Below are 25,551 nucleotides of genomic sequence, written 5' to 3' on the forward strand. Positions count from 1 at the left end.
ATTAAATTTTAAAATATATTCAAATAGAAAACATTTATTTTAAATTTTAATAACATTTCACATTATTACAATTTTTTACTGTATTTTTGGTCAAATAAATGCAGCCATGATAAGCATAGACTTATCTCCATGGCTTTCCTTTATTATTTTGTATGTTTATGTTTGCTACTGAATAAAAAAAGTGAATTTACATCAAATTAGATTTTAAGTTGTTAAAATATAGAGTATGGAGGAGTAGTGATCACATTTTGGCTGTGGGTTTGAGAGGCTGAGGCCCCATCCACTTCTCCCCTGGAACACAAAAAGAAAGAAAGTGATTGGACAATAAATAGTATATAACCTAAGATTTGAATATCCCAAGATTACTTCAGAATTTATGGTTTAAAACATGATAAAGTGCAATAAACCATCAAGTAATCTGGGTATGATGATTGAAGACTAAAAATGTACTGTTTAATGTTATTTTTTAGTATAATTTTTCTTTATTAATTTTTTTTAATAATTTCATAATGTATTTTGTGAAGTCAGGGTATGTTGTACATGTGTGCTGAGCAGAGATATGGGATGAGCTATATTATCCTCACCTATAGCCTTATTCTTTTTTATATATATATACATTATATTTATTGTAGCTCCTATAGCCTTATTCTTATATGCCTGTTTCTCTCTGTCTGATACATGTATTAAATAATAAATAGAAATCTCTTGGCAAAATATCTGGTATAGCTTCCGTGATTCAACCATAACAGGGGAAAAGCGGGTTTCAAATCTACAATGATAAATATAACCATTATCCTATCTAATAAAAGAAGTAGAAATCCAAAGTTACCGATGCAATGAGCCATAAGCTCAAATCTGTCAGAGCCAAAGAAGACCTCAGCCTTTCCATTCACATGACACACAATGCACGGAAAACCAAAGCCCTACAAAAACGTAAGGGAAAATCACTGTAAGGAACATTTTAGTTAGAAAGACAAAGGGTGCAAAGACGCAAGTAAAAGGCACTGACTCTATAATCCAGTACTTCCTGTGTGGCACTCTTCAGCTTGTCTTTCATTGGCTGAGATTTGGCGAGGGTCAGAAATTCCTCCACCTCATTGGCTGAGAGACCCGCCTTTAATCCCGCCTGTGCAAAACAGAAAGGCAAGACATTAGTGAACACACTGAAGTCAAAGTCAGTGGTGAAGTACAATGGATGATAACAAGACATTTTTTCATTTTTATGAAGTAATAGAAGATTAACATGTCAATTTACTGACTGAAAACTGGCATTCAGATCTGCATCCATTTAGTTCTCAATGCCCAACTTCCTAAAATCCGTTTCATGCTGACTTTACAAAAGCGTTAATAGGGTATTTGATACCTCAATGAATGAGGCAGGCTGGGTAATGTCCTGATCAGTGCTCCAGATTCTTTTCCACAGCTCTCTAGACACCCTCTCCACCGGCCCGTCTCCCTCTTTGTTTTTCTCTGCTACAGCTGTCACAAAACGCATCGCATTCAAAGAACCTACATGGAAAGATGGAGGACAAGAGAAAATAAAAGAGACTGTGACAGAAAGTGATTTACCTAAAAACACAAGATTATCCTTTTTAGATTGTAAAATAAATCCTTAAGCAAAAAAAAAAAAACTCTATAAACAGTCCAACATCTTTTTTCTATATGAGAGAAAGAAATCCACAAGTATGGCTTGCATTGTGCATGTGGTCATCAGTGTCATCGTAAAAAAAACAGCAGTTGGAATACCTTTCTCAAACATTGCCTCAACAGGATTTGAAGGTGGATTCAAAGGGACCACAAAGTACTCAGACAGCCGTTTCAGATCGGTGTTCATGTAATAAAACTTATTAGGGATCATTCCAGGGGGGCGGTTACCTAGAAATAGAAGAAACTTGATAATGTCTTCTTATCTATAAAAGCACAATGTCACATACATCCATCAACATTCATTTAGAAAAATATATATTATAATACGTTTTAAAGGGGACATATCATGAGAATCTGACTTTTTCCATGTTTAAGTCCTATAATCGGGTCCCCAGTGCATCTACCAACCCAGAAAATGTGAAAAGTGACAACACAGTAACTTTGTTTTGGTAAGCTTTTCTCTGGAAAGGCTTATCATCCAAGCCGATCAGTTCCAAGGTTACACGACAACAGTGTAACCAGTTCTAATGCAATGGCAAAAGTTTGAGCAAAGCATCTCTCGCTCAGGCTTAATAGTTGTGGTATTTTGACCTAAAAATGTCACAGCTGTCTTATAAAGATCTTAGGGAACTGTGTCAAAGTTAAACATGAATGTCTGCAAGTCGATAAGATGAATCAATGTAAATCCACAACAACTACATAAATATATCCACTAACCATTGGAATGGGGGTTCAATCTTCAGCTGGCTGGCAGGAGCCGCCACTGGCATGTCATGTGACCTGTCAGTGGCTGGCTGGCAGCTGGCAGTCTGCCTTGGCAAGTTTCAGAAACCATTTATTTTTGGCAGTTTTTGTGTTTTGTGTTCCTCCCTCTCTAGCAACCGCGCGGCTGTTCAACCTGTTCGACTGCTTTAATTGGGATAAAATTCTCTAAACAACAATCATGCAAAAGAATAAATGCATGAGATTACATTCATAAAAAGAAAACAATGTATTTACTTGCAGCGAGAGTGACAGGCAACGCATTATACTCGCAGTTCAACCACGGCTGGCTGAAGTGAGCATCCAGCAAGTGTCAGTAAGCAACCAGTCGTGATCACGGCCATTTGACTGGTTTAATTGGGATAACCGGCTCTAAAACATCAATCATACAAAAGAACATAATCATAACAGATGCATATTAAATGAGCTAGAGAGGGAGGAACACAAAACACAAAAACTGCCAAAAATAAATGGTTTCTGAAACTTGCAACGGCAGTCTGCCAGCCAGCCACTGACAGGTCACATGACATGCCAGAACCAGACTGCCAGCTAGCCACTGACAGGTCACATGACATGCCAGAACCAGACTGCCAGCTAGCCACTGACAGGTCACATGACATGCCAGTGGCGGCTCCTGCCAGCCAGCTGAAGATTGAACCCCTCCTGAAGTTCTGAACCATTGAGAAATGTCCAGGTGCAATCTAAAAGTTGCAACCTCTTCCTGAGTCTCTCCATAAGGCTGCACTCTGCTACTGGTTATTTCTGTGATTTTGGATGAGATTCGCGTGTTTTGTTATTGCCTGCCTGAGTATCCAAAGCTTGTGTAAATGATCTTCTGTGGGAGGCTCATGCAAATCAAAAGAGCAGTTATCATTGACAGGTGCAAATTTGTACTCTGACCCACAGTTGTGGGTCATAGTGACTGAGGCCAAAATCCTCCTGGTTGTATTCAAATAGTACCCAGACTTTTCTACAAACATATCTTAATGCTTAATAAAATTACACTATACATTTTTTATACTTTTTTATATTTGTTATTTGTAAACGCTATTATGTGTCTCGTTATATTTATGTGGACTGAATGCTTCAATGCCAAGGTAAATTCCTTTAATGTGCAAGCACATTTGGCAATAAAGCTCTTTCTGATTATGATTTTGGTATATTTTGTGATTGGGGACATATTATTTCTTTATTACCTGAGCCTTGCATGACTCCCCCTAAAAATGCTGGTTTAAATTTGAGGTCGATGTTCCAAACATTTCTATAGCGACACAGCACCTTAACACACACAATCAATACAAACATGAAAACATATTAAGCAGCATGGATTTCAATGAACTAAGTTATACTAAGTGGCGAAAACATCGTATACCTCAAATGCCAGCCAGGAATACGGAGAAACCACATCATAAAACAACTCGACCACTTTTCTGGGACTGGACATCTGTAACGAATAAGGATATTCGCGTCACCCGACATACACTAAAGATTATTAGAACTGTCATTTACATGCATGCGTAGTAGACATTACCCTTGGCGTCAGTCAGTCAGTCTAACTGCTGTACTTGAAAATAAACGGTGTCAAAGTTCAACACAATTAGATCGAGAAACAAATAGACCTACTGTTTATGGCAGAATACCGCTCATTTGCTACGACAGTCTAACAACGATTGTTTAGATTCCAATAACTACAACAAACTGTATTTTTATAAATTGTGAACGACGTTCAGCAGGTGCAGTTTAGTGTTGGGCGAGTTCGCATTTAACACTGAAGCTTCGAAACATTTTTGAATCTTTTGTTTCGAATCATGTATCAAACCAAGTCACGTGATTTCAGTGAACGAGTCCAGAGTGGCAGAGCCATAGAGAGAAATTCTCTCTATGGCTCTGCTGAGTGGTAGAGAAAACTCTCTGAACGAGGCTACTGTCTATGCTTCATACAGAGAATGTCTAATAAGTGGTAGATCTTTCCGTAGACGGGCTCTGCTTCAAATCTGTTTCAAATGGTTTACCGCTGGGGGGCGATCTCTGTAAACTTCTGAATCATGGAGACATGCGGATTCACTTAGATCGCCCCCAGCGGCGAACCATTGAACATGTGTCAATGTTTTGTTTTTTTTACCCATGGGTCCGGTTTACCCTATGGGTTTACCGATTCTACATGACCTCTGATCAGATGTATACATTTGTTCGCGTTAAACATTATTACAATTAAAATGAATAATAGTAGTTAGTCTCTTATTGGCCTGTGATTACGTTAGCTGAACAATCCATGATGCAACAAACAAAACACGCCTTGAAAATTGATAAAAGAGCACATATTACATAGACACTTGATATTTAATCTTATGATTAACGTTAGTTCATTGCATTTGAAAGATTTTACTTTCAATAAAACATCTGCAATGTGTTTGTAAAAGGTGTTTTATGCATGTTTGGCCTGAGTTTTTTTGCATTTCCACTGTTCTGACCAGCAGGGTTCACTAGCGTGTTCTGTTTCGAACGCTTCGAAACAGTGAATCATTGGATTCGAAGCTTTAAAAAGCTTCGTTTCCCCCATAACATCTTCCGCATTAGACATTCTCTGGGCGTGAGCAGCACGTAAAGTTCAGAATTTATAGAACAATTTTTCGACCTGCTGAAGTAAAAGGTAAATGCAATAAAAAAAATAACTGGCTTCTGATTAAAAACTAATCGCCAGCCATTGTTTTTTTTGCACGATAAACTTTCGATTTAAAACAATTATTATTATTATTATTATTTTTTATATATATAATAATATGACAGTGCTAAGATTGAATGAATGCAGTTACAATTTAAGTAAATGAAATTAGATTATTAACAACGAATTCCAAATGTTTCCGTAGTGCTTGAGCTCTATTTGCTCCGCCCCCTGGCAGTCAAAGTGAAGGTTCCCGTCTGTTAAAGTGGTTGCCAGATGTTGGATATGTGGAAAAATAAATTACGTTTATAATGTAAACATCATACATACCATAAGCACAAATGTACTGCAAATTGTGAACCTGCAGTTTTTCTGATATTCTAATATATTTTAAAATGTCTCTTTTACAGTCAGAAAATGTAAAAGAAATGCAAAATACCACAATACACAAGGACTTGTATAAATTAAAAAAATATTACAAAACTTTTATAAAACTATTTTTATAAGATTTTCGTATTTTTAAAATATATATATATGTATTAATTGACCCTTTTCACTTTTCTGGGGTTCTCAGAAGCGGAATAGTTGTATTGTTGAAATTTAAATGTTATGAACAGCGCTTTTTTTAAGTATAAAAAACTGGGGGGGGGGGGGGATCTTTATAATTCATTAATTAGCTGCTGTGATGTTTTACGGTTTTTTATTTATTTGCTGTTGCAGTTTTTGTGAATATCTGGCAACTCTAATGCGACGCTTGCAGTGCACATATGCGGTAGTAGGAAGTGGTGAATGAGGAGAGAGCAGGCTAGTGCTCGGGCTTAAAGGAGACTTTGGAAAATACAGTATCCGTCAAAATAGCTAGTCTTTGATAGCACACCTCCATACCTCACTGCTGTAAGTATTGCTGTGGTTATTTAAGAATTATAGGTGGTATATTTATTATCCAGTCTTACTGTGCCAAAGGCTATCTGCTTCTGTAAGGCCAGTCTATTAGATGCATCCCATATGATTCAAAAAATCACTATTCAAATGTCAGTTTTCTAAAAACTATTTTGATGTTGTTAAGAAGTGTTGGGTGACTATAGTGTCAAGAAGTGACTTCTAGATTTACAGACCTGCCTGCTCGTTTGGTTCAATAAAATCATTAATGAAATCTAAGAAAATATTAAATATGCTCAGGGATGGGATAGTCAAAGATGGGATAGCTGGCTAAATGTTTGGAGTTTTCTAAACTGATTAACCCAAGCACTATTTTAATGTTGGATGGATAAGCTTGAATATGAATATAACATAATAAACGGTGAGATAATTGTTATGCTTTGTTATTGGTGTAAACAGAAAGATGTCACCAGAGGAATTAGTCTACCTAGGAATCCTTGGTGCATCAATACCTGTAGGATTCCTTTTCCGCTACCTAAGTAAGTCTGACTATGTCTTTCTTTACGTTAGAGCCCACATATTAAAATGTGTTAATAATAGGGTGAATAAAGGTAAAAGTCAAGTGGTATACTTTGTTGTTGACATTGTTTTACAATGTGTTTAGGATGTGTGTGTGTGTGTGTGTGTGTGGGGGGGGGGGGGGTCACTACTTCTATATCATCATGATTTTAACAACTCTTGATCACTTTTGTGTGCATTATTTACCAGGCCCTCCAGTTAAGCAGGGGGCGGCATTGCTCTTGGGTTTGATCATCTCCATTGCTACCTGTGGGATCCACACTCTACACTCTTTCTTTACAGTGTTAGGAACATGGCTGATTATAAAGATCAATTGGAGGTTAGTGTTATATGTAGCTGTCTGGAATTTTACATTAGATTCGGAGCTATTTCCCTGTGCTCTGTTTCATTTTTTTTATTTAGAAGTGCCCCTGCTCTGTCTTTGGGCTGGACGTTTCTGTACCTCCTCTTTTTCCGTCTGGTCACCTGGTTTGGCCTCCCTCAGCCAACACCTTTTGCCAATGCCATTCAGCTTCTTTTAACGTTGAAGGTAAAACGCAATAAAATTAGAAACATTTTCCATGTTTTAATCTCTTGATAGAATTATTGAATGAGTTTTGTTTTGAATACACAGATGGTCAGTTTAGCTAATGAGGTTCAAAGTTTTTACTTGGAGAAGAAAAAGGAAGTGAGCGCCTTCACTAAGTCCCCAGTTGTGGGAGGACTTTCCCACGAGCCTTCACTATATGACATTATATCATATAGCTACTGCTATGTGGGCATAATGACAGGTAATTTGCATATTGATTTGAATTTCCTGGAATGCTTTTGAGTCTGTTCAAACGTTCTGTGCTGTATGTTTTGCATGTATGCTAACTTGTCTTTCTCTGTTTCTCTCTGCTACTAGTTCAGTAATGTGTGAGTCCAATTTCTTTTTATAACTGATTGTGTTATTATTGCTCCTCTTTTTTTACCATGATTTGTCCTCCCAAACCCCAACATCCATATGCTTCATTTTGTCATCCCCTGTGGCACATTGATATGGCTCATTATTGCATTTGATTCCATACTAATACTCCATTCTATCCCAATATCATGTGTCACCTTTGCCCATCTACGCCATGTCTTCATTGATAACTCTTACCATGCTCTCCTCACATTCCTTCATTTTCCATTCTTTGTCCCACCCACTCTTGCCGGTGTCCCCCAGGTCCCTTCTTCCGCTATCAGACGTATGCAGACTGGTTGCAGCAGTCCAGTCCCCTGTCGCTGCCGGGTAAAGAGCCCTGCCTGCAGAGGCTGAAGATGGTGCCCGTTTACGGAGTTCTCTTTATGGCTGTCAACTTTGTCTTTCCCTTGTCCTATGTCCGTACTGAAGAATTCCTGGAGAACAACTATTTTTACAGGTTTGTTTTTCTGGATTAAAGGACCAATCCATACTGAGTCTAAAAGTAAAGTCCAAAGGACATAATTATATTTAAATCACACTTTATCATTTTATTGACAATCATAGTGGTTATGTTTCAGATTTTTCTACATGGTGGCAATATTCTTTGTGTTCCGGATGCGTTTCTACTCTGCATGGTGTGGGGCAGAGGCAGGTTGCATCAGCGCAGGTCTTGGCTGTTACCCCCAGGGGGCGCTGTCCAAACCTGGGGGAGGGCCAACGGTGAAATATAGGTAGGGTGATTCACTTTATTACCTGATAGCTTTTAAATGTGCTTTTACAGTTTGACTTTAACTTGTAAATATGATGACTTGAACTTTGAGAATTTTATCTAATCAGGAGGTATGTCAGGGAAAACATGACATGTTCTATAAAAAGATATGATAGATCTTTAATTATCTAAGAATAGAAATGTACGTTACTGTAATAGACTTGAAGCAGGATCCTGTAAAGTACAGCATCAGAGGTCAGCAGGGTTACAGTTAGGCAATATTAAACTGTACATGTCAAGACAAACATGATACATTAGAATAGGAGAATTTTCAGAAGCAATTAAACACATTTTTTATCCTTTACAAAAGCTTCAAATGTATCACAATTTAAATACAGTGCAGACATAATGTTGTAAATAATAGTTGTGGCTGGAAACAGCTGATTTTTAAAGAAAGATCTACAGTTGCTCAAAGGCCCATTATCAGCAACTATCAGTCCTTTTTTTAATCTCATGTTATTTTTGCTAATCCAAGTTAATAATTTTAAAAGGCTAATTGATCATTAGAAAATCCCTTTTGCACAGATGAAAACTTTTGCGCTGATTAAGGAAGCAATGAAAGTGGCCTTCTTTAGATTAGTTGAGTCTGCTGCATCATGAGTTATGGGTTTGATTACAGTCTCAAAATGACCAGAAACAAAGAACGTTCTTTGGAAACGCGTCAGTCTATTGTTGTGCTGAGAAATGAAGGCTATTTAATGGAGAGATTGAACTACTTCCTTGATAGAACAGCACAGACTGCTTCTAACCAGAATAGAGAGAGGTGTGGGAGGTCCGGTGCACAAATGTGCAAGAAGACAAATACCTTAGGCTTAGAATGTCTTGTTTAAAAACAGACTCCTCACAGGTCCTCAAATGACAGCTTCACAAAATAGTAACTTCTAAACACCAGTGTCATCAACAGTGAAGAGGCAACTCTGGGATTATGGGCTTCTAAGTAGAGTAGCAAACAAAAAGCCATATCTCAGGCTGTCCAATAAAAAGAAAAGATGAAGATGGGCAAAAGAGCACAGACACTGGACAGAGGAAGACTGGAGAAATATGTTGCCATTTCCCACAAGTTTGAGGTTTTCTGGTCAAACAGAAGAACATTTGTGAGATGCAGAACAAAGGAAAAGATGCTAGAGGATCTGTCAGGTATGGTGGAGGGTGCTTTGGTGGTGGTACAATGGGACATTAGTACAGGGTAAAACGGACCTTGAAGAAGGAAGGCTATCACTACATTTTGCAACGCCATGCATGCCATACCCTGTGGACAGCACTTGATTGGGGCCAATTACGTCCTACAACAGGATAATGACTCAAAACACACCTCCAAACTATGCCAGAATTATTTAGGGAAGAAGTAGTCAGCAGGAATTCTGTCTGTAATGGAGTGGGCAGCACAGTCTCCGGATCTGAACCATATCGAGCTGTTGTAGGAACAGCTTGACCGTATGGTACGGAGGAAGTGTCCATCAAGCCAATCCATCTTGTGGGAGATGCTTCTGGAGCATGGGGTTTAATCTTATCAGATTACCTTAAAAAATTGACAGCTAGAATGCCAAAGATCTGTAAGGCTGTAAATGCTGCAAAAGCTGGCTTTTTTGATGAAAGCAGAAAAAAAAAATCAGTAAATGACTGCATTTCCTATTCATTTGCTATATTTCCTCTTCAAACTAATTTCATGCGTTTCTAACACATCTAGACATTTCTAAGTGATCTCAAATTTTTGAGCGGCAGTTCAAGCAGCACAACTGTTTTCAACTGTGAAAATATAGAAAAAAATTTGAAAATATTTATTTAGTTATTCCAAGTTATATATGATATTAATAATAATAGAATGTATTCTTGATATAGAATGTATAGTAATTTTCAGAATTATTAAAGATTATATTGTGTTCTATATATGTATACCGGTATATACAGTGTTAATAAATTAATTGCGTTTTTAAAGATTAGCTTTAAGTGAAAATTAAATAAAGTAAAATAAAAACATCGGTTAATATCAGACAGTCATCTGGGAACGATATATTGTAAATCACTAGTGTAAACAGTACTCGCAATAAAAAACGTCCATGTTTCTCTTTAGCCTGTACCTATAAGACGCATTAAGCGAGGTTATCTACAGGAAATTACTAGCTCATTTGAGGTTTGATCACGTGGTTGATAATGTTGTATGTTTCAGTCCTGATCCAGACACTGCTGTGGAGTATGACTTCAAAACTATCCAGAACATTGACTGTTATAATACAGATTTCTGCGTCAAGGTTCGGCATGGTATGCGCTACTGGAACATGACGGTGCAGTGGTGGCTTCACCACTATATTTACCCCAATGCCCCTTTCAGAGCGTACGCTCTTAGGTACGAGCATGTACATTTGACCTTTCAACTGCATTGTGGTTAAAATGCTCTGTTATTGACCATCATAATCTTTGACCATCAACTTTGTTTTATCTCTTTTCTCACATTGTGGCAGGGCTGGATGGACAATGTTAATCAGCGCTTACTGGCATGGCCTCCATGCTGGATACTACCTCTCTTTTCTCACCATCCCACTGTGTATCGCAGCAGAATCGGCCATGGAGGCTTCCGTCAGAGCCCGTCTGGGGCCGAAGGGCCAGAACATCTTCGACTGGATCCACTGGTTCCTCAAGATGAGGGCTTACGACTGCATGTGCATGGGATTTGTTCTCCTGAAGGCCAGCGACACCGTCAACTACTGGAGCTCCATATACTTCATAATTCATATCATCGCCATTGTTTGTATAGGAATAGGACAAATGATGAAAGGAGGGAAAAAGAGAGAGAGGAGGGACGGAGCTGAAGGAGAGAAACAGGATGTGGTAAGAGAGAAGGCTGAGTGAAACAAATGTGTGATGTGATGATTGGGATGATAACTGGAGAGTTGGTATGTTTACACACACACACACACACACACACAAAAACATTTCCCAACATGCACTGTAATAGCCATCAACTGCCATTTAACGGATTTTGTTTTTTAAAAAGCAACACGGAGAGAAGAGTAAAATGCGATGAACCCAAGGATATCAATCTTTATTTTATTAACAGTGAAAATAGCTTTCAATTCATTTCCAATACTTTTAATGTTATCATTTGCTTTTTTATTACATATATTGGAAAATGCTTATTTTTGTTGTCTGGTGAAAAACAGTGCAACCTTATAGATTCATCCTGACCAGGCCAGTATTGTATTTATATTAATAGTTTTTCTGCTGATCAGTGGCCATGGGATTCGAATTCAGCTCCCACACAGAGGACTTATAACTGAATCCATCCGTACACACACACACACACACACGAATGTTAGACCCCTGCCATATTACTACATTGAGTGCAAATTTGTGGAGATTTACTCCCTCTGTAAGTGTCAATGAGGTCACACAACCTTTGTGATAACAAAGTTGTATATGTTATATGGGATATTAAAGTTGATCTACCATCTTTTTCATCCATTCTAAGCACATTGATGGTTATGTATCACTATTAGTTTTATTGTTCTACAAAGAATGTGAAAGTATATGGAAACTTTCTTTTTCTCACATTTTCAGAAAGTAGGAGTGAATGTTTTTGCTATTTTGTTAATTTGCTCTTTAGTTTGATGCCAAATGAGGTAAAGTGCAACCTAATGTTAAGTGTTGCTAAACATGTATCAACAAAGTAATATGTTATTACTAAGAGCAATTAAAGTCTGGTTGAATCTGAATAAGTATGAAAGATCTTTTCTTAAAAGATCAGATGTAAAACATTCTTTCCAAAACATTCAGATTTTTTTTGTTCTCGTACACTGGAGGATTGTGCTGGTGTTTAGTTTGTTGATCGTTTCAGAATGTATGCTGGTTCCTAATGTCTACCTGCTATATTTTATCTCTAATGTTTACCTTCTGGACTATATTTAACACAGGATGTACCACTCATATCCTTCCAGGTTTTGTTTGAAAAATCAGTGTTTTCAATAAAATAAGTGATTTTTATCCCTGCCAAACTTCCTTCTCCTGATGTAATTTCTGTGTTTGGATACAAAGTATATTTAAAAAGTATCATCTGATTTTTCATTATTGTCTCAAACATTTTTGTTATTCCTGTTTTTCTCTCGATGTAATTGCTCACATTCTGACTTGCCTTACTTTTCAAAGGATGATTTTTGTTTTCTGCTTCTTCTTTTTTTTAAAGTCACTTATTATGCTCACCAAAAAGTATTTATTTGATATAAAAACTGTAATATTTAACTATTTAAAACTATTTTATAATATAATAAAATGTGATTTATGCCTGTGATACAAAGCTGAATTTTACTCCAGTGTTCAGTGTCACGTTATCCTTCAGAAATCATTTTGTTTGGAAACCGGGAACTATTTTTTAGGATTCTTAGATGAAAATTCAAAAGAACAGTATTTATTTAAATTAGAAATGTTTTATAGCACTATAAATGTCTATACTGTCTCTTTTGATCAATTTAATATGCTCTTTCTAGATAAAAGTGTTCATTACTTTAAAAAAATGTAAGTTACGTTACTGACTATAAACCTGTATATAACGTTAGTAGGCTATACCAATTGTCGGAATTCTTTTGCCCATTTTAGTGAATGTTTCATAAGTTGCATTGACATTTTTTATTATTTAGTTCTCGTGTTTAGTAATGGTGTGTAAGTTAAGTGATACGATTTGATTAACTAAAGTCTGAAATTACTGGCTTGCGACAAAAAGGTTGCCCTTCGTCTCCATGACAACATTAACAGGCAATAACGTTAAACCACAGGAATATGCTTACCAATGGGCTCATAACAAGCCTGACTTAATTTTCAACAGATTAAAAACTTTATTATTCAATTAAGTCATTATTAAAAAAATGTTGCCAATTTAGTAAATCTGCTATCAGTCACAGAGAAAGGAAATTTTCCAATTGAAGACTGAGTTGTCTTTACTCATGGTAACGGGATCTGTCAAGGTTGCCTTTGTTTCACTCATAGTCTACCTACAAGGAAGTGTTTCCAACTTTTATTTTCATGAGATTCAAAGTCCAGACACACCTTTTCATCTGACTAACGCAACTGCCTTTTTGGGTTGTGTTGGTTGTCTTCGTGTGTGTTTTTATGTGGAATCGATAGTCCCTGATTTATGATGGAGCTGAGAGAATTCAACAATCAAGTACATCCAACTCCAGGTAAGAGAGTACATGTAAAGGGGAGTGTATAGAGTTTATTTACGCTCCAGTTAGCTAGCAATTAAGTTAACGTTAGTTCTCCGAGTACAAGAGAGACCTTAGTGTACAAATAGTAGCCTATAACGTTACTTAAGCACAATTTATTCGAATCGTAACGTTACTTTATTATAACTAGGCCTAAATGTATTAGTGGTGTGGTACACTATAAATTGGTATACTTAAAGTCTGTTAAATTGGAACAGCTAATTGCATTTTAGTCCAAAAACAGTGGAAATGTTAATACTTAATTAAGTACACTTTAAATATACTCTTGCATTTAAGTTTTCAAATGCAGAATTCACTAAGCATAAACTTAAAATATATTTAGGTACAATTGCAATTCAATAAGCCTACCTACAACTAGAGTGTTGAACACACATAAGTAATCTTTATAAACTACCTGATATTCAAGGTGTAGGCAAATTATTGAAAAGGTCAAGGTAATTATAAAACTTACTTCCTGGTTATTTTTTTGCAACTCAAAACACATTTCCTGTAAACTTTTATCTAGGCTATACTATTTTTTTTATACTCAAGTAGAACTCAAATACAGTTCATTGTATTGTACATTTGATCATAACAGGTCAACGGAGGATTCAACAAAAATAAATAGCTGAAGTAGTGAAGTAGTATATATTAATATTTAACAAATTAAATAATTTAATCTGCCCATTGCTCATTGTTACATTAGCGCTGTTGGAAAAAGTTGTGTTTGTAAATACAGCACCTGTTAGCAGAAACAAACTAGATGTTTCAGTTCATACCTTACATTTTCTTTCGTTTGCACAAAAAGAAAGTCTCATATAAAAAAAATTACATAGCATCATCTAAAGATAATTTCATCATTCTCAGATTTGAAATACATGGTGAGACTTGTGTCTTTAGCTGCAATGAATTTCTAGACTCTAAAGGTTTCCTTCTGACAAATGTGCCAAATCTGCAACATGGATTCCCAATAGTGTGCAGTCTAGGCGAGTTCGGTTGTTTAGCCAAAGTACAGCACAACCGATTGTTGATGAGTGTGATGGCATTGGGTCTATGGCGTGTTCCAAACATAGATCAAGCATAGTGGTCTGACATGTCAACTTCTGGTTCAACCAATGGGGGTCAAGGTCTAGCTTCGGCAGTTACTGTGTTTTCAAGTTATGTCAGAAATGTATTCATGAGATAAAAAAATGCATGGAAAGTCTGCCCTAGTGAAAAAAACCTATGCCAAAATGTATTTAAAATAGGCCTATATATTTATTTCATACTAACTAGGCTATACCACAAACCCATTAATATATTTACTGACATATTGCTTGAGACTTATTGATATAAATATTATAATTAAACTTTATTTGGAGTTTTCTTCATTGCACAATGCATATTATTTAATGTTAAGCCTGTGTTTAATATCACTATAATTAAGGATAGTATGATTACATACTGTATACTTTAAATGCAAGATATTTAAAGTGTAAGTAATGTATACTTGCAAAAGTTTCACTTTAGCACAATCAAATATAATTAATGTATCTTAAGTTGGACCTCAGCAATATTTCCGGATAGCCTAACTAAAGTGCTTTAAGCACAAAATTACTTGTTCCAAATTAGCAGACTTTAAGTATAGCAATTGAATATACCAAAAGTACAATCGCAGGGTATTTACATTAAGTACATAAATATGTAAATGTATTGGTAGTATACTTAGCATAAAATAAATGTACGGTATTTCAAATAGGCTATATATTTATTTTTCACTAGGGGAGCTATACATGTTTTCATTTACAGCTGAATAACTGGAAAATCTTAAGCTAGCTATTATGAGGCATCATTTTGGAGACTGTGACAGTTCCTTAACTGTGTGTGTGTGTGTGTGTGCACTTGTTTATGTGATTTATGAGGACACAAATTTGTATAATGGCGTGTATTACACTGGTATTACAACTTAAACGTGGTTTATGAGGACATTTCATGACGTGTGCGTGTGTGTGTGTGTGTGTGTGTGTGTGTGTGTGAATAATCATACTATTTACTGTATTTGGTGAGGTAACTAGTTAATTCGCTTTTTACTGTTGCTTTTTTATATTCTTTATTCATTACAATGACTAATGATGTATGTCCTTAGTTTTTAACCATGTTCAGTGTGAAGTCTATGATGTAAAGTCTGTTATTTTACAAGTGTTAAGGAGAACTGGCAGGGATATATGGGTCATCATGGCTATGTATAGAAATGTGGTGCATAGAATATTTTCAGAGCTGATGGGAAAATGCTGCTCCAGTTTGTTCTCAGTCCTATTTTTTAACACAACCATTACTGTACCTTGGCTTGTACTGTAATGTCTCACAGTAAAGTTAAACGTCAGTATTATAGTTTCCTATATATCATATATCATTTTAATATACCAACTTTTGTAACTGTTATTAGACTACCCAAGTCCTTATGGTTCCCAGCATTCATTGAGGTTACGGACAGTTCCTCCCCAAGAGACCAGTGCGGTTCAGTTTGATTGGGCCTCCCCCCCTGAAGATGCTGAAGACTCTAATGAGCCTCCAAATCTCCGCGAGCTGCCGCTGCACATGGGCCTGAAGAGAGCAGTATGGTATAAATGCATTATCTCATTACATAAATGTACCAGTGTCAACATTTACATTTTTACATTACCAAAATTCAGCTGTACTCTTAGCACTAGCTCCGAAAGGTTTCAGGCAGAATTATCCATTGAAACTTTTAGTTTCACAAAGTTGAATCGTAATAAGGCTTGTTTCTCTCTCACTTTATTCCAGGCAGGTGCAACAGATGAAAATCCCAGTTGTTTCTAGCTCTTGGAACATCAAGCAGTCACAGACATTTCGCCGTTTCTGTGAGGTTGCCAAACATGTTCTCAGCTATTTTGTTCTGTGGAAAAGGGGAATCCAAAAAATAGGAGGTGAAATGAAAAAAACATTTTAAAAAAACATTAAAATTCTGCTCTCATCAGCACATACATATGTTTTTGCCCCAAAAATGAAAAGTAAATCAACTGGTAATCTAAGAAAAAACGCCAAGAACAAGATCATATAAAAGCCTAGTGGGGAGGAAAGAAAATAAAATAAAATTCCCTTTCCTTTATCCACTTGTTTCCTTGTAGGTCACTTTGGTGGAGGAGTCCAATCCTACTTCCTGTTCCTGAGATTTCTTGTGATTCTCAACTTCCTGTCCTCCTTGTTAATCGCAGGATTTGTCCTCATTCCCAGCATTGTGTTTCGCTCTATGAACTTCAACTCCACCATCCCTACTACAGTCAATCTAACCGGTAGGAACACTGTCTCTCTAGTATAAAAAGCTCATTTCTATGCTTCAAAATGAGAACATTCTAGCTGGTTACTGGATAATCCTCTTTCTCTGGACTGTCTGAGACCCTTTATAATATCTGGTAAAGCTGCAAGACCCTGACAACATGTTTAGCATTAGTACCTTCACAATCTAACTAAGAAACAAATGGCGCCGATGGCACGCCATGTTCATAAGCAGAGGTCTTCAACCCTGCTCCTGGAGATTCACTGTTCTTCAAAGATTATTCTCAACCTGCTTCAGCACTGCCTGTCATTTTCAGGCGATCCCGAAGAGCTTGATAAACTGGTTCATCTGTGTTTAATTATAGGGCTTGAGCTAAACTCTGCAGGACAGTGGGTCCCCAGGAGCGTCTGTTCAATGCATTTGTTGATTTGGTTAATAATTCATTGTAATAACTAATCCTTTAAAAGAAAACCTTAGATCACTTTAGAAACAGTTAAACTATCTTAATAGGAAAAGTTGTTTCCTGTAGTTAATAATAGTTTGCTGTCATTTTAATTCAATTCACTTTTGATTTTAATTCAGTTCACTTAAAAAAAAAAAAAATCTGCAGTCAAATTTTCATATTATTTTGTTTGAAACAGGTGTGGAAATATGCTTGCAGTATGATCCAAAACCTGATACCCTGATGGTGTTCATCACATACTTTCTGGACCTGATCTCGGGAACGGTATGGACGGACTTAATGAATACATTTCTAAATACATTTACCCCCGGTTTCACAGACAAAGCTTAAAGGGGTGGTTGCTTATGATTTCACTTTTCTAACTTTAGTTAGTGTGTAATGTTGCTGTTTGAACATAAACAACATCTGCAAAGTTACAACGCGTCAAAGTTTAAAGCAAAGGGAGATATTTTCTTTTAAAGAAATAGCTTTTTATGGACTGTCTACAACAAACGGCTGGTAGGGACTACACGACATTCCTCCCGGGTTAGTGACATCACGAACCCTAAAATTTACATAAACCCCGCCCCCGGAATGCGATTTATAGATTATCAAAACAGAATATACTAATCAATGACTTGAAGATAACTACACATAATCTACATGAATTCACCAACTAACCATTCAGAAATGTTGTCTACATGTTGTCACTTCTTCTTGAGTCTCTCCATCTTTCTGACTCTGGTTTAAACATAAAAAGCTAAATGTTTTTGGAATTTTCAGTGCATGTGTGTGTGAGGTAAAAGGACACAAGTTTTTGTGGCTCCGTCCCTCTGTGCCGGGAGCAGCAGCTAATTTGCATTTAAAGGGACAGACACAAAACGGTGCGTTTTTGCTCACGCTCAAAAAGTGACAATTTTAACATGCTATATAAAAATATATATATGTGGGGTATTTTGAGCTAAAACTTAAAATTACTCACTCTGGGGACATTTAACATCTTGTGAAAAGGGCATTATAGCACCCATTTAAGCTCACTGACTAAAATGCACGTTTGATCTGTTTTAACTGAAAGCAACTTGCACTGATATATCTTAAAATATGGACACCAGTAATGTTTTTTGGACATCAAGATGCACACCAGTAATGTTTTTTTCTAAGGCACAGTTATGAAAGCTACTTAAATGCTAATTAAATTGATCTAATCCTGGCTAAATATATAAGCCCTGTCTGTGAAACCGGGCCCTAAAGTAAATCTTTTCTATTGTAAAACATTTTAAAATATAATTTATTTCTGTGATGGCAAAGCTGAATTTTCAGCATCTTTACTCCAGTCTTCTGTGTCACATGATCCTAAATTTTTCCTAATATGCTGATTTTCTGGTCAAGAAACATTTCTTATTACTATCACAGTTGAAAATAAAAAGTTGTGCTGCTTTATATTTTTTTGTGGTAGCCGTGATACATTGTTTTCCTTTGGATTCTTTATTACATAAAAATGTTTTATAACAATGTAAAAGTATTTACTTCCACTTTACTTTTTCATAAATTAAATGCATCCTTACTCAATAAAAGTATTAATAATAATAAAAAAATAATAATAAAATAAATCTCACTGACCCCAAACTTTTGAATGGTAAAGTATATGAATTAAATATCATATTTAACATTGTCAAAAAAAAAAATTTAAATGCAGCCTTTAAATTTAAATGTCTGAACAACAATGATCGCTAATGGGTATTTGGGCACAGAGGCAAAAATGGAATACAAATTAAAGTAAAAGTAATGTGTGTGTGTGTGAGAGAGTGGTGTGTGTGTTATTTTAGGAATTATTATGTTTGTTTTTGAGCCTGTTCTTAAATAATGTGAAACTTACTTAGAAGTCACTCTGAATAGAAAATAATCCCTGTTTATTAATTTTTTATTGTGAATATCTTCTAAATGATCTTCACTCATCAGTCATGTCTTCCTTCAGGGATTCATGGAGTATTCATACCTGTTTTATGGCTACTATACCAATTTCAATTCAATGGTTGAGAGTAATGGCTTCTCTTACAACATCCCTCTGGCGTATCTGTTGACGGCAGCCTTCTACTTTCTCTTCTGCTTCATTTGTATGATTATTAGGTGAGTCTTGTCAGCTTTGTCAGAATTTTCTACCAGCATATTAAAAGAACATGGCTGAAGTATTAAGCCGACATCCCTGATTGACCAACAGAATGGGCGGCACGGCACGTGTTGCCGTTGTGACGGGTGGAGGAGCTACAGGGGGTTACAGTGCGCTGGTTTTTACTGGATGGGATCACGGTCTCCAAGAAGACCGTACAACAAAACTTAAACAGAGCAATTTTCGCTACCGGTTACAGGTCTGCTTGTAAAACAAGTTTGAAATGAAATACCTTTAGATATTGTGTAGGAGCAGGTTCCTTTTGGAGAAGAAATTATTCAAAGGAAACTGCTAGTGCAGAATTATGTTTATCATTATCTTGACAACATATATCTTTTTTATCTTTCTCACCGTCTCTTTCCTGCAGGTGGATCTAGAAGAGGAAAGACTAAAAAAAAAGTCTGCTTCCCTGACTTTGAGCCAAACAGTCTCTCTCTATGCGCTCCGTGTTTTCCTCAACATGGTTGTCTTAATTCTCATCGGTGCAACTTTCTATGGCATTGCTAAGGCAACACAGTTCAGCCAGGTAAGCTGAAGTTAAAAAAGACCAAAGACAGTAACTAAAAAATTGAGAGGCCACACAACATAAACAAGAAAAATATTTTTCTGTCAATTTACCATTTTTTAGATTAAATTAAGTATTAGCTTTTCATCAGTTTCCGAAACCCCTGCAATTCCTACACACACGCCAGTTTGAGACAGCCTGACGTATGTTTAATGCACTTCACGCTATTGATAACAAAGAGTGGAATACCTATTCTTTCTCTTTGCTTTTTTAAATCAATATGCTACTAGATGATTCTATTCAAATTGATAAATGAGTTAGGTCAAAAGTAATCAAAAAGTAATCAGATTATATTAATAAAATGTGAAATGTACAGTAATAGATTACATTACTAAATAAAAAGTTTTCATCATGTAATTTGTATTCAGTAATGGATTACAGTTAGTAAGTAATCTCTCCAGCATTGATCACATGACAGCGACAACACGGCGTCCGGATTTCATTCATACTACAATTAATACTGTATAGAACTTTTTTTAGAGGATGTTTTAAGATGATTTACAAGTAAGATTATAAAAATCAATGTCAATATGTTTATTTATTTGGTTGAGGTTCTGATTACCTTTTTGGGCTTTATTTTTTTGACAATTAATTGATTAAATCTCTCTTTCTTTCAGCTTATGAAAACAACAGGCTTTAAGGGACTGGTGTTGCAATACTTACCCTCCATGGTAATAACCGCAAGCAATTTCGTGGTGCCTTTACTGTGTGACAAGATTGCATTACTGGAAAAGTATTCTCCCAGTACCACAGTCATCCTGGCCTTGCTGCGGTTAGATCAATTCTCGCACCCACACCAAAGATATCAAAGAGAACAAAGAGCAGAAATATGAAGAGCAGTACCGTACTAGTTTAGCAGTTTCTTTTGTTCATTTAATAGCTTTCAAAATGAATAATTTCAAAATACTCACACATTGTTTGTTCATCCACTGCTCTCTTTGATTTGATCTTTGTCATTGTTCTTTTAGAAACTTATTCTGCTTGCTCATTTTTACTCATTCTCTCCATTTGTCATTGTAGGGCAGTCTTCCTGCGTTTGGTGAGTTTGGGTGTTTTGCTGTACACTCTGTGGGAACAGATTACCTGTGAGGGAGATATCAGCAAACAAAACTGTATACCCTGCAATTATTATTACGACGAATATAAGGTAAACAACTTAAGATATGCACTCTTTCATAATTTGTCAGATACACTAACGTTCAGAAATTTGGGGTCGGTAAGATTTTTAAATGTTTTCGAAAGAAAAGTGTAATGTCATTTATTCCCGTTATGACGAAGCTGAATTTTCAGCATCAGTCCTCAGTGTCATTTGATCATTCAAATTTGCTAATTTTGTGCTCAAGAAACATTTATTATTATTAACAATGTTTAAAACAGTTGTGCTGCTTAATATTTTTGTGTAGACTGTGATGTATCTTTCTTCAGGATTTTTTATGAATAAGAACAGCATTTATTTGAAATATAAATATTTTGTAAAAATATGAGTCTTAAATTGCTTTATAAAATGTATTGTTTAAAAATCTTACTGAGACCAAACTTTTGAACAGAATAGTATAAGTTCTAATCAATATCTTACTGTTTAATGCCCAAAGAGTATAAATTCTGCTTATTTCCTTTTCTTTTTTAACTTCAAATCCCTCTTTCACAACCACATAGTGCTGGGAGACTCGAGTTGGACAAGAAATGTATAAACTTACTCTTTTTGACTTCCTGATTACCATTGCTACACTGATCCTGGTAGAATTCCCACGCAGGTCTGTTAGTGTGTTTGTGTGTGTTAGGTCATATATTTCTATATTAAAAATGTATGTCTTTAACTTATTTTTTGGCATGTTCAGGATTGTGGTGGATCATTGCTCATGTAAACTAACTCAGTGGGTGGGACGGCAAGAGTTTCTGGTTGCCCCAAATGTTCTTGCTCTAGTTTACAGTCAAACGGTGGTTTGGACTGGAGCTCTTTTCTGTCCATTGCTGCCATTCATCAACACCATCAAATTCATCCTCTTTTATTTCTGCAAAAAGGTACCATGGCATGAGCACAACCTTCTTAGACATATACACGCAATTGATTGAAATGGCTAATTTTGTCCATGTTTGCTTGTATCAGATAACTCTCTTCCAGAACTGTCAACCAGCAACAAGAAACTTCCGGTCCACCACCTCCAACTTCTTCTTCCTGTTGGTTCTGCTCTTTGGATGGATGTTGGCCACCATGGTTCTCCTTTACAGTGTGACTAAGTGAGTGAGGCCTGCCACTCTCCATGTATTTTTTTTAATGACAGAGAGAGAATATTCAAGTATAATCATATATGTCATGCTTTTTTTGTTTGTTGGTAGGATCCATCCATCTTATGGCTGTGGGCCTTTCCGCTTTTCCCCAACAATGTGGGAGGTTGTACCACAAGCTGCCGAAATGCTAAACAGCACCAGTGCAGAATTCCTGTTTTATATGGGCTCCCAGAAATTCTCTATCCCACTCTTCATCTTCTCCTGGTCAGTATAAACAGCCATGGATCAATTCAGAATTTCTTATGGTTTCATGTAAAACTTTACTCAACATGCATTCTATCAGCTTACTAAATAATTGATTTAGATTGATAAATAATGCTATAAAGATAGGACTGCTTATGATATAATTGTTGATGAAAATGTGATAAAAACGTACATTTATGCATTACATGTATTTTATATTTAATACACAGTGTGCTCCTGTGCTATGTAAGCGCTTTAACATCTGTCCATGGGAAAAGTGTAGCACTCCTGAAATCTCAGTGTAAGCTGGTGAGTGCTTGGTTATTAATCCTAATCCGCAGACTAGAATGGTTATGCATATTTTTAAATCTACTTTGAAAACGCATTTTTTCTCAATAGCTTTTAAAATATCCTGATGTGTGTGTTTTATGTTTACATTTCTATTTTTATTGTTTGTCTCTTTGGCCTTGTTAAGCACTTTAGTCAACGCCAGTTGTTTTTAAATGTGCTCTACAAATAAAATTGTATTGTATTGTATTGTATATTTAAAGTGTGTCATTTGTGTAATTGTATTATACAATGATATTTATTTACAATAAATTCAATTGGTATACCTTTAAGCAAAAAGTGTTTTAGGTCCAGATATAATATAAATAACACTGAAAGCCACGATAAAATAATATAACATTTAAAATAAGGGGTGTGATTACCTACCTAAACTAAGACTTTCTTCTTTCCAGTTTAACTTCTGACTGGAACCATTATTAATCCCTCCTTTAATCTGTATTTATCTGGGTGTAACAGGAACAGCGTGACAAGCAATTCCTGGTCCGACAAATTGAAGAGCTGAATGCCACAGTGCAGAAGGAACAACGTGAACCACAGCAGCCCCAGAGAGAGACTGACACAGCAACACGGTGGAATCAACATGACAATTATGCATTTGACCGCGATGAAGATCCAAGGCCATATTAAGACTTTGTTGATAAAGTGCAGTGTATGCTTGAATTCTGAAAACCGTGCACTCCATTATTTTACACAAATGCATCCAATGATACTTTTACCACCGTTAAAAAGTTTGGGGTCAGTAAGATATTTTGAAAAGAAATTAATACTTTTATTCAGCAAGAGGATGCACTAATTTGGATAAAAGTGACAGACATTAATAATGTTACAAAAGATTTCTGTTCTTTTCAACTTTCTATTCATCAAAGATATCCTAAAAAAAAGTATCATGGTTGTTATAAAAATACTAAGAAGCACAACCGTTTTCAATAATGATAAGAAATTATTCTTAAGCACCAAATCAGCATATTAGAATGATTTCTGAAGGATCATGTGACACTGAAGACTGGAGTAATGATGCTGACAATTCAGCTTTGTCATCACAGGAATAAATTACATTTTAAAATATAGTAGAACAGAACTATATGGTAACTTTAGCCGTAAAACAAATACGTGTTTTTTTTATGAGTAATATTTCACAATATTACTGTTTTACTATGATCAAATTAATGCAGTCTTGGTGAATACTTCTTTCACATGGGCGTAGGTTTAGGGGGGGACGCTAGGTACTAGTCCCAATCAATATTTTAAAATGACAAAATTGTCCCCACCAATATTTGTGAGAGAATTACGAGGCGGCCGCCTCCGTCAAATTAGGTACCGCCTCCTGCTCTCGACAAAACTCGGATAGACAAGTCACATGCTCAGATACACTTTTTCCACGGTTCTGTTGGGTTCCTGTGTCCATTCTGTCCTGTGTCCATCAATCATATTACATGCGCTTCTTGAGGCACACGCGCGCGCGATCTCTTGCTCTCTCTTCCTCTCTGTGCACGCGCTACGCGGTTTGAAGCACAGTCTGTCTCGCGGGCGCGCTCGCTAGATTCCGGGAGGTTTTAACTAATTCGCGGGCATCAGTGAGCCGCTATCAATATGCGGGAGACTCCCGGGATGTCTGTATTTCTATACTGAAATAATATCGGCATTATTATTGATTTTCATTAGGTAATGTTTTTGGTGCCCCCTCAGCTCTTGGTGCCCTACGCACAGCGCGTGGTTTGAGCGTTGGCGCTGAGCATACATTTAATAAAATTAGGGGGGAAATGCCCTTTATAAAGGTAAAAAAATTATATTCTGATAAGATTGTTTTCCAACAGTGACGTAATGAAACATTGACAATTTAAGTTTGAAGGGAGTAAAGCCTCGGTTTAGGCTATTAAAGAAATTTAATTTTGCCAAAAGAAGAACTTTTATTTTAAATAAATGTTATTTGTAAATCACCTACAGTGTGACATTTTACCATATTATCATGCTTAACACTGATCATTTGAATTGTAATGTATTGATCAGATATCTAAATCTGAGAATATCATAGGTTTGGGCGGGTGGATTATTTATTTTTAACAGTGGGTTCTGGTGACTCAAAGTGCACCAGATTAATGAATTTATCTTTAAAATGTAAAAAAAATTCTTATGGGTAGGCATGCACCCTGTCCCTGACCCCCCTAGAGGTACCGAGGTCCATCCACAAAAGTACTGTGGAAAACAAACGTTGGTATATGAAAAATACAAGTTAAATTATCTTTTTAATAAAGTACATCATCAGAATTTTACCAACTCCGCCTAGTTTTGAGCCAGGAAAAAAACCCTGTTGCAGCGATTTGCATCGATTCCCATGGCCAGTACGACAGTAGGACAGTACAAGGAACGCCGTCATTTGATTGGTTGAAAAAATAAGGGGGCAGTGTGGGGGTGGGATGTCCCCACCAAAGCTGAGACCAAACCTACGCCCTTGATATTAACAACCCCATATCTTTGAACAGTAGTGTATAAATGTTTATGTATACAATATATGCATGTTTATGAGGCAATGTACACTTCTTACTTTGTGTGAAATTGAGTGTTTGCCACTCAAAACTGTTGTGATGGATAATGTACTCTAGTGTCCTGAGCTTTGTTAAGCTGTACCTCCTTAAGCATAAAATCCTAATTATTTTTTTACTCAAGTCTTTGTTCATTTGGATGAGTATTCCGTTATTTTGTAAACTATGAAAACATCACACAAAAAACTAAGGACCTCTACACAAACTGCTTCTATTTTTAAAACATTTTCAAAAAATGTAAATACACTGTCATTATACAATGCTGAGCGTTATGATGACTACAAAGATATTCCTCACATGAGAAAGTATTTCATGGATTGAG

At 36.2% G+C, this 25,551-nt stretch overlaps 3 protein-coding genes across 5 annotated transcripts; 2 read left to right on the forward strand and 1 right to left on the reverse strand.

The window, feature by feature from the left end:
- Window positions 1-110: 110 nt before the first annotated feature.
- LOC307005030 (glutathione S-transferase kappa 1-like) lies at window positions 111-4,436 on the reverse strand. Of its 2 annotated transcripts, none has more exons than XM_079624752.1 (8): window positions 3,941-4,436; window positions 3,782-3,853; window positions 3,606-3,687; window positions 1,747-1,875; window positions 1,364-1,509; window positions 1,010-1,126; window positions 830-923; window positions 111-291 (listed from the first exon to the last, which is right to left on the reverse strand). In XM_079624752.1, the coding sequence occupies exons 2-8, from the start codon at window positions 3,851-3,853 to the stop codon at window positions 242-244; spliced, it is 690 nt and encodes a 229-aa protein (XP_079480878.1). In that variant the 5' UTR covers window positions 3,941-4,436; the 3' UTR covers window positions 111-241. The 2 variants fall into 2 exon arrangements, with proteins under 2 accessions (XP_079480878.1, XP_079480879.1); XM_079624753.1 differs by having other exon boundaries at window positions 4,033-4,187.
- A 496-nt stretch (window positions 4,437-4,932) lies between these two features.
- mboat7 (membrane bound O-acyltransferase domain containing 7) lies at window positions 4,933-11,146 on the forward strand. Its single transcript, XM_079624749.1, has 10 exons — window positions 4,933-5,059; window positions 5,792-5,965; window positions 6,410-6,489; window positions 6,719-6,848; window positions 6,932-7,058; window positions 7,143-7,299; window positions 7,719-7,914; window positions 8,036-8,188; window positions 10,394-10,570; window positions 10,686-11,146. Exons 3-10 carry the CDS (start codon window positions 6,414-6,416, stop codon window positions 11,071-11,073), a joined length of 1,404 nt encoding a protein of 467 aa, XP_079480875.1. The 5' UTR covers window positions 4,933-5,059; window positions 5,792-5,965; window positions 6,410-6,413; the 3' UTR covers window positions 11,074-11,146.
- A 2,062-nt stretch (window positions 11,147-13,208) lies between these two features.
- Window positions 13,209-23,445, forward strand: tmc4 (transmembrane channel-like 4). Of its 2 annotated transcripts, XM_079625481.1 has the most exons (16): window positions 13,209-13,394; window positions 15,844-16,018; window positions 16,203-16,345; window positions 16,547-16,711; window positions 17,337-17,422; window positions 19,113-19,264; window positions 19,356-19,503; window positions 19,672-19,830; window positions 20,487-20,641; window positions 20,890-21,016; window positions 21,526-21,623; window positions 21,708-21,891; window positions 21,977-22,107; window positions 22,207-22,362; window positions 22,572-22,650; window positions 23,146-23,445. In XM_079625481.1, exons 1-16 carry the CDS (start codon window positions 13,349-13,351, stop codon window positions 23,314-23,316), a joined length of 2,175 nt encoding a protein of 724 aa, XP_079481607.1. In that variant the 5' UTR covers window positions 13,209-13,348; the 3' UTR covers window positions 23,317-23,445. The 2 variants fall into 2 exon arrangements, with proteins under 2 accessions (XP_079481607.1, XP_079481606.1); XM_079625480.1 differs by having other exon boundaries at window positions 21,526-21,891.
- Window positions 23,446-25,551: the final 2,106 nt, after the last annotated feature.

This window comes from Phoxinus phoxinus (genome assembly GCF_949152265.1).
Source record: "Phoxinus phoxinus genome assembly, chromosome: 10".
Classification (NCBI taxonomy): Eukaryota; Metazoa; Chordata; class Actinopteri; order Cypriniformes; family Leuciscidae; genus Phoxinus; species Phoxinus phoxinus.

What these genes read in the sequence shown, in the direction of transcription:
- LOC307005030 (XM_079624752.1), bottom strand. Translation starts at nt 3,853, where the DNA reads ATGTCCAGTCCCAGAAAAGTGGTCGAGTTGTTTTATGATGTGGTTTCT. An exon ending in GGGAGTCATGCAAGGCTCAG is followed by an intron (nt 1,876 to 3,605) that starts GTAATAAAGAAA and finishes TTCTATTTCTAG; the next exon opens with GTAACCGCCCCCCTGGAATG. An exon ending in TGAGGCAATGTTTGAGAAAG is followed by an intron (nt 1,510 to 1,746) that starts GTATTCCAACTG and finishes CTTTCCATGTAG; the next exon opens with GTTCTTTGAATGCGATGCGT.
- mboat7 (XM_079624749.1), top strand. Translation starts at nt 6,414, where the DNA reads ATGTCACCAGAGGAATTAGTCTACCTAGGAATCCTTGGTGCATCAATA. An exon ending in ATTATAAAGATCAATTGGAG is followed by an intron (nt 6,849 to 6,931) that starts GTTAGTGTTATA and finishes TTTTTTATTTAG; the next exon opens with AAGTGCCCCTGCTCTGTCTT. An exon ending in AGCTTCTTTTAACGTTGAAG is followed by an intron (nt 7,059 to 7,142) that starts GTAAAACGCAAT and finishes TTGAATACACAG; the next exon opens with ATGGTCAGTTTAGCTAATGA.
- tmc4 (XM_079625480.1), top strand. Translation starts at nt 13,349, where the DNA reads ATGATGGAGCTGAGAGAATTCAACAATCAAGTACATCCAACTCCAG. An exon ending in TCTTTTATTTCTGCAAAAAG is followed by an intron (nt 21,892 to 21,976) that starts GTACCATGGCAT and finishes TGCTTGTATCAG; the next exon opens with ATAACTCTCTTCCAGAACTG. An exon ending in CCACTCTTCATCTTCTCCTG is followed by an intron (nt 22,363 to 22,571) that starts GTCAGTATAAAC and finishes TTTAATACACAG; the next exon opens with TGTGCTCCTGTGCTATGTAA.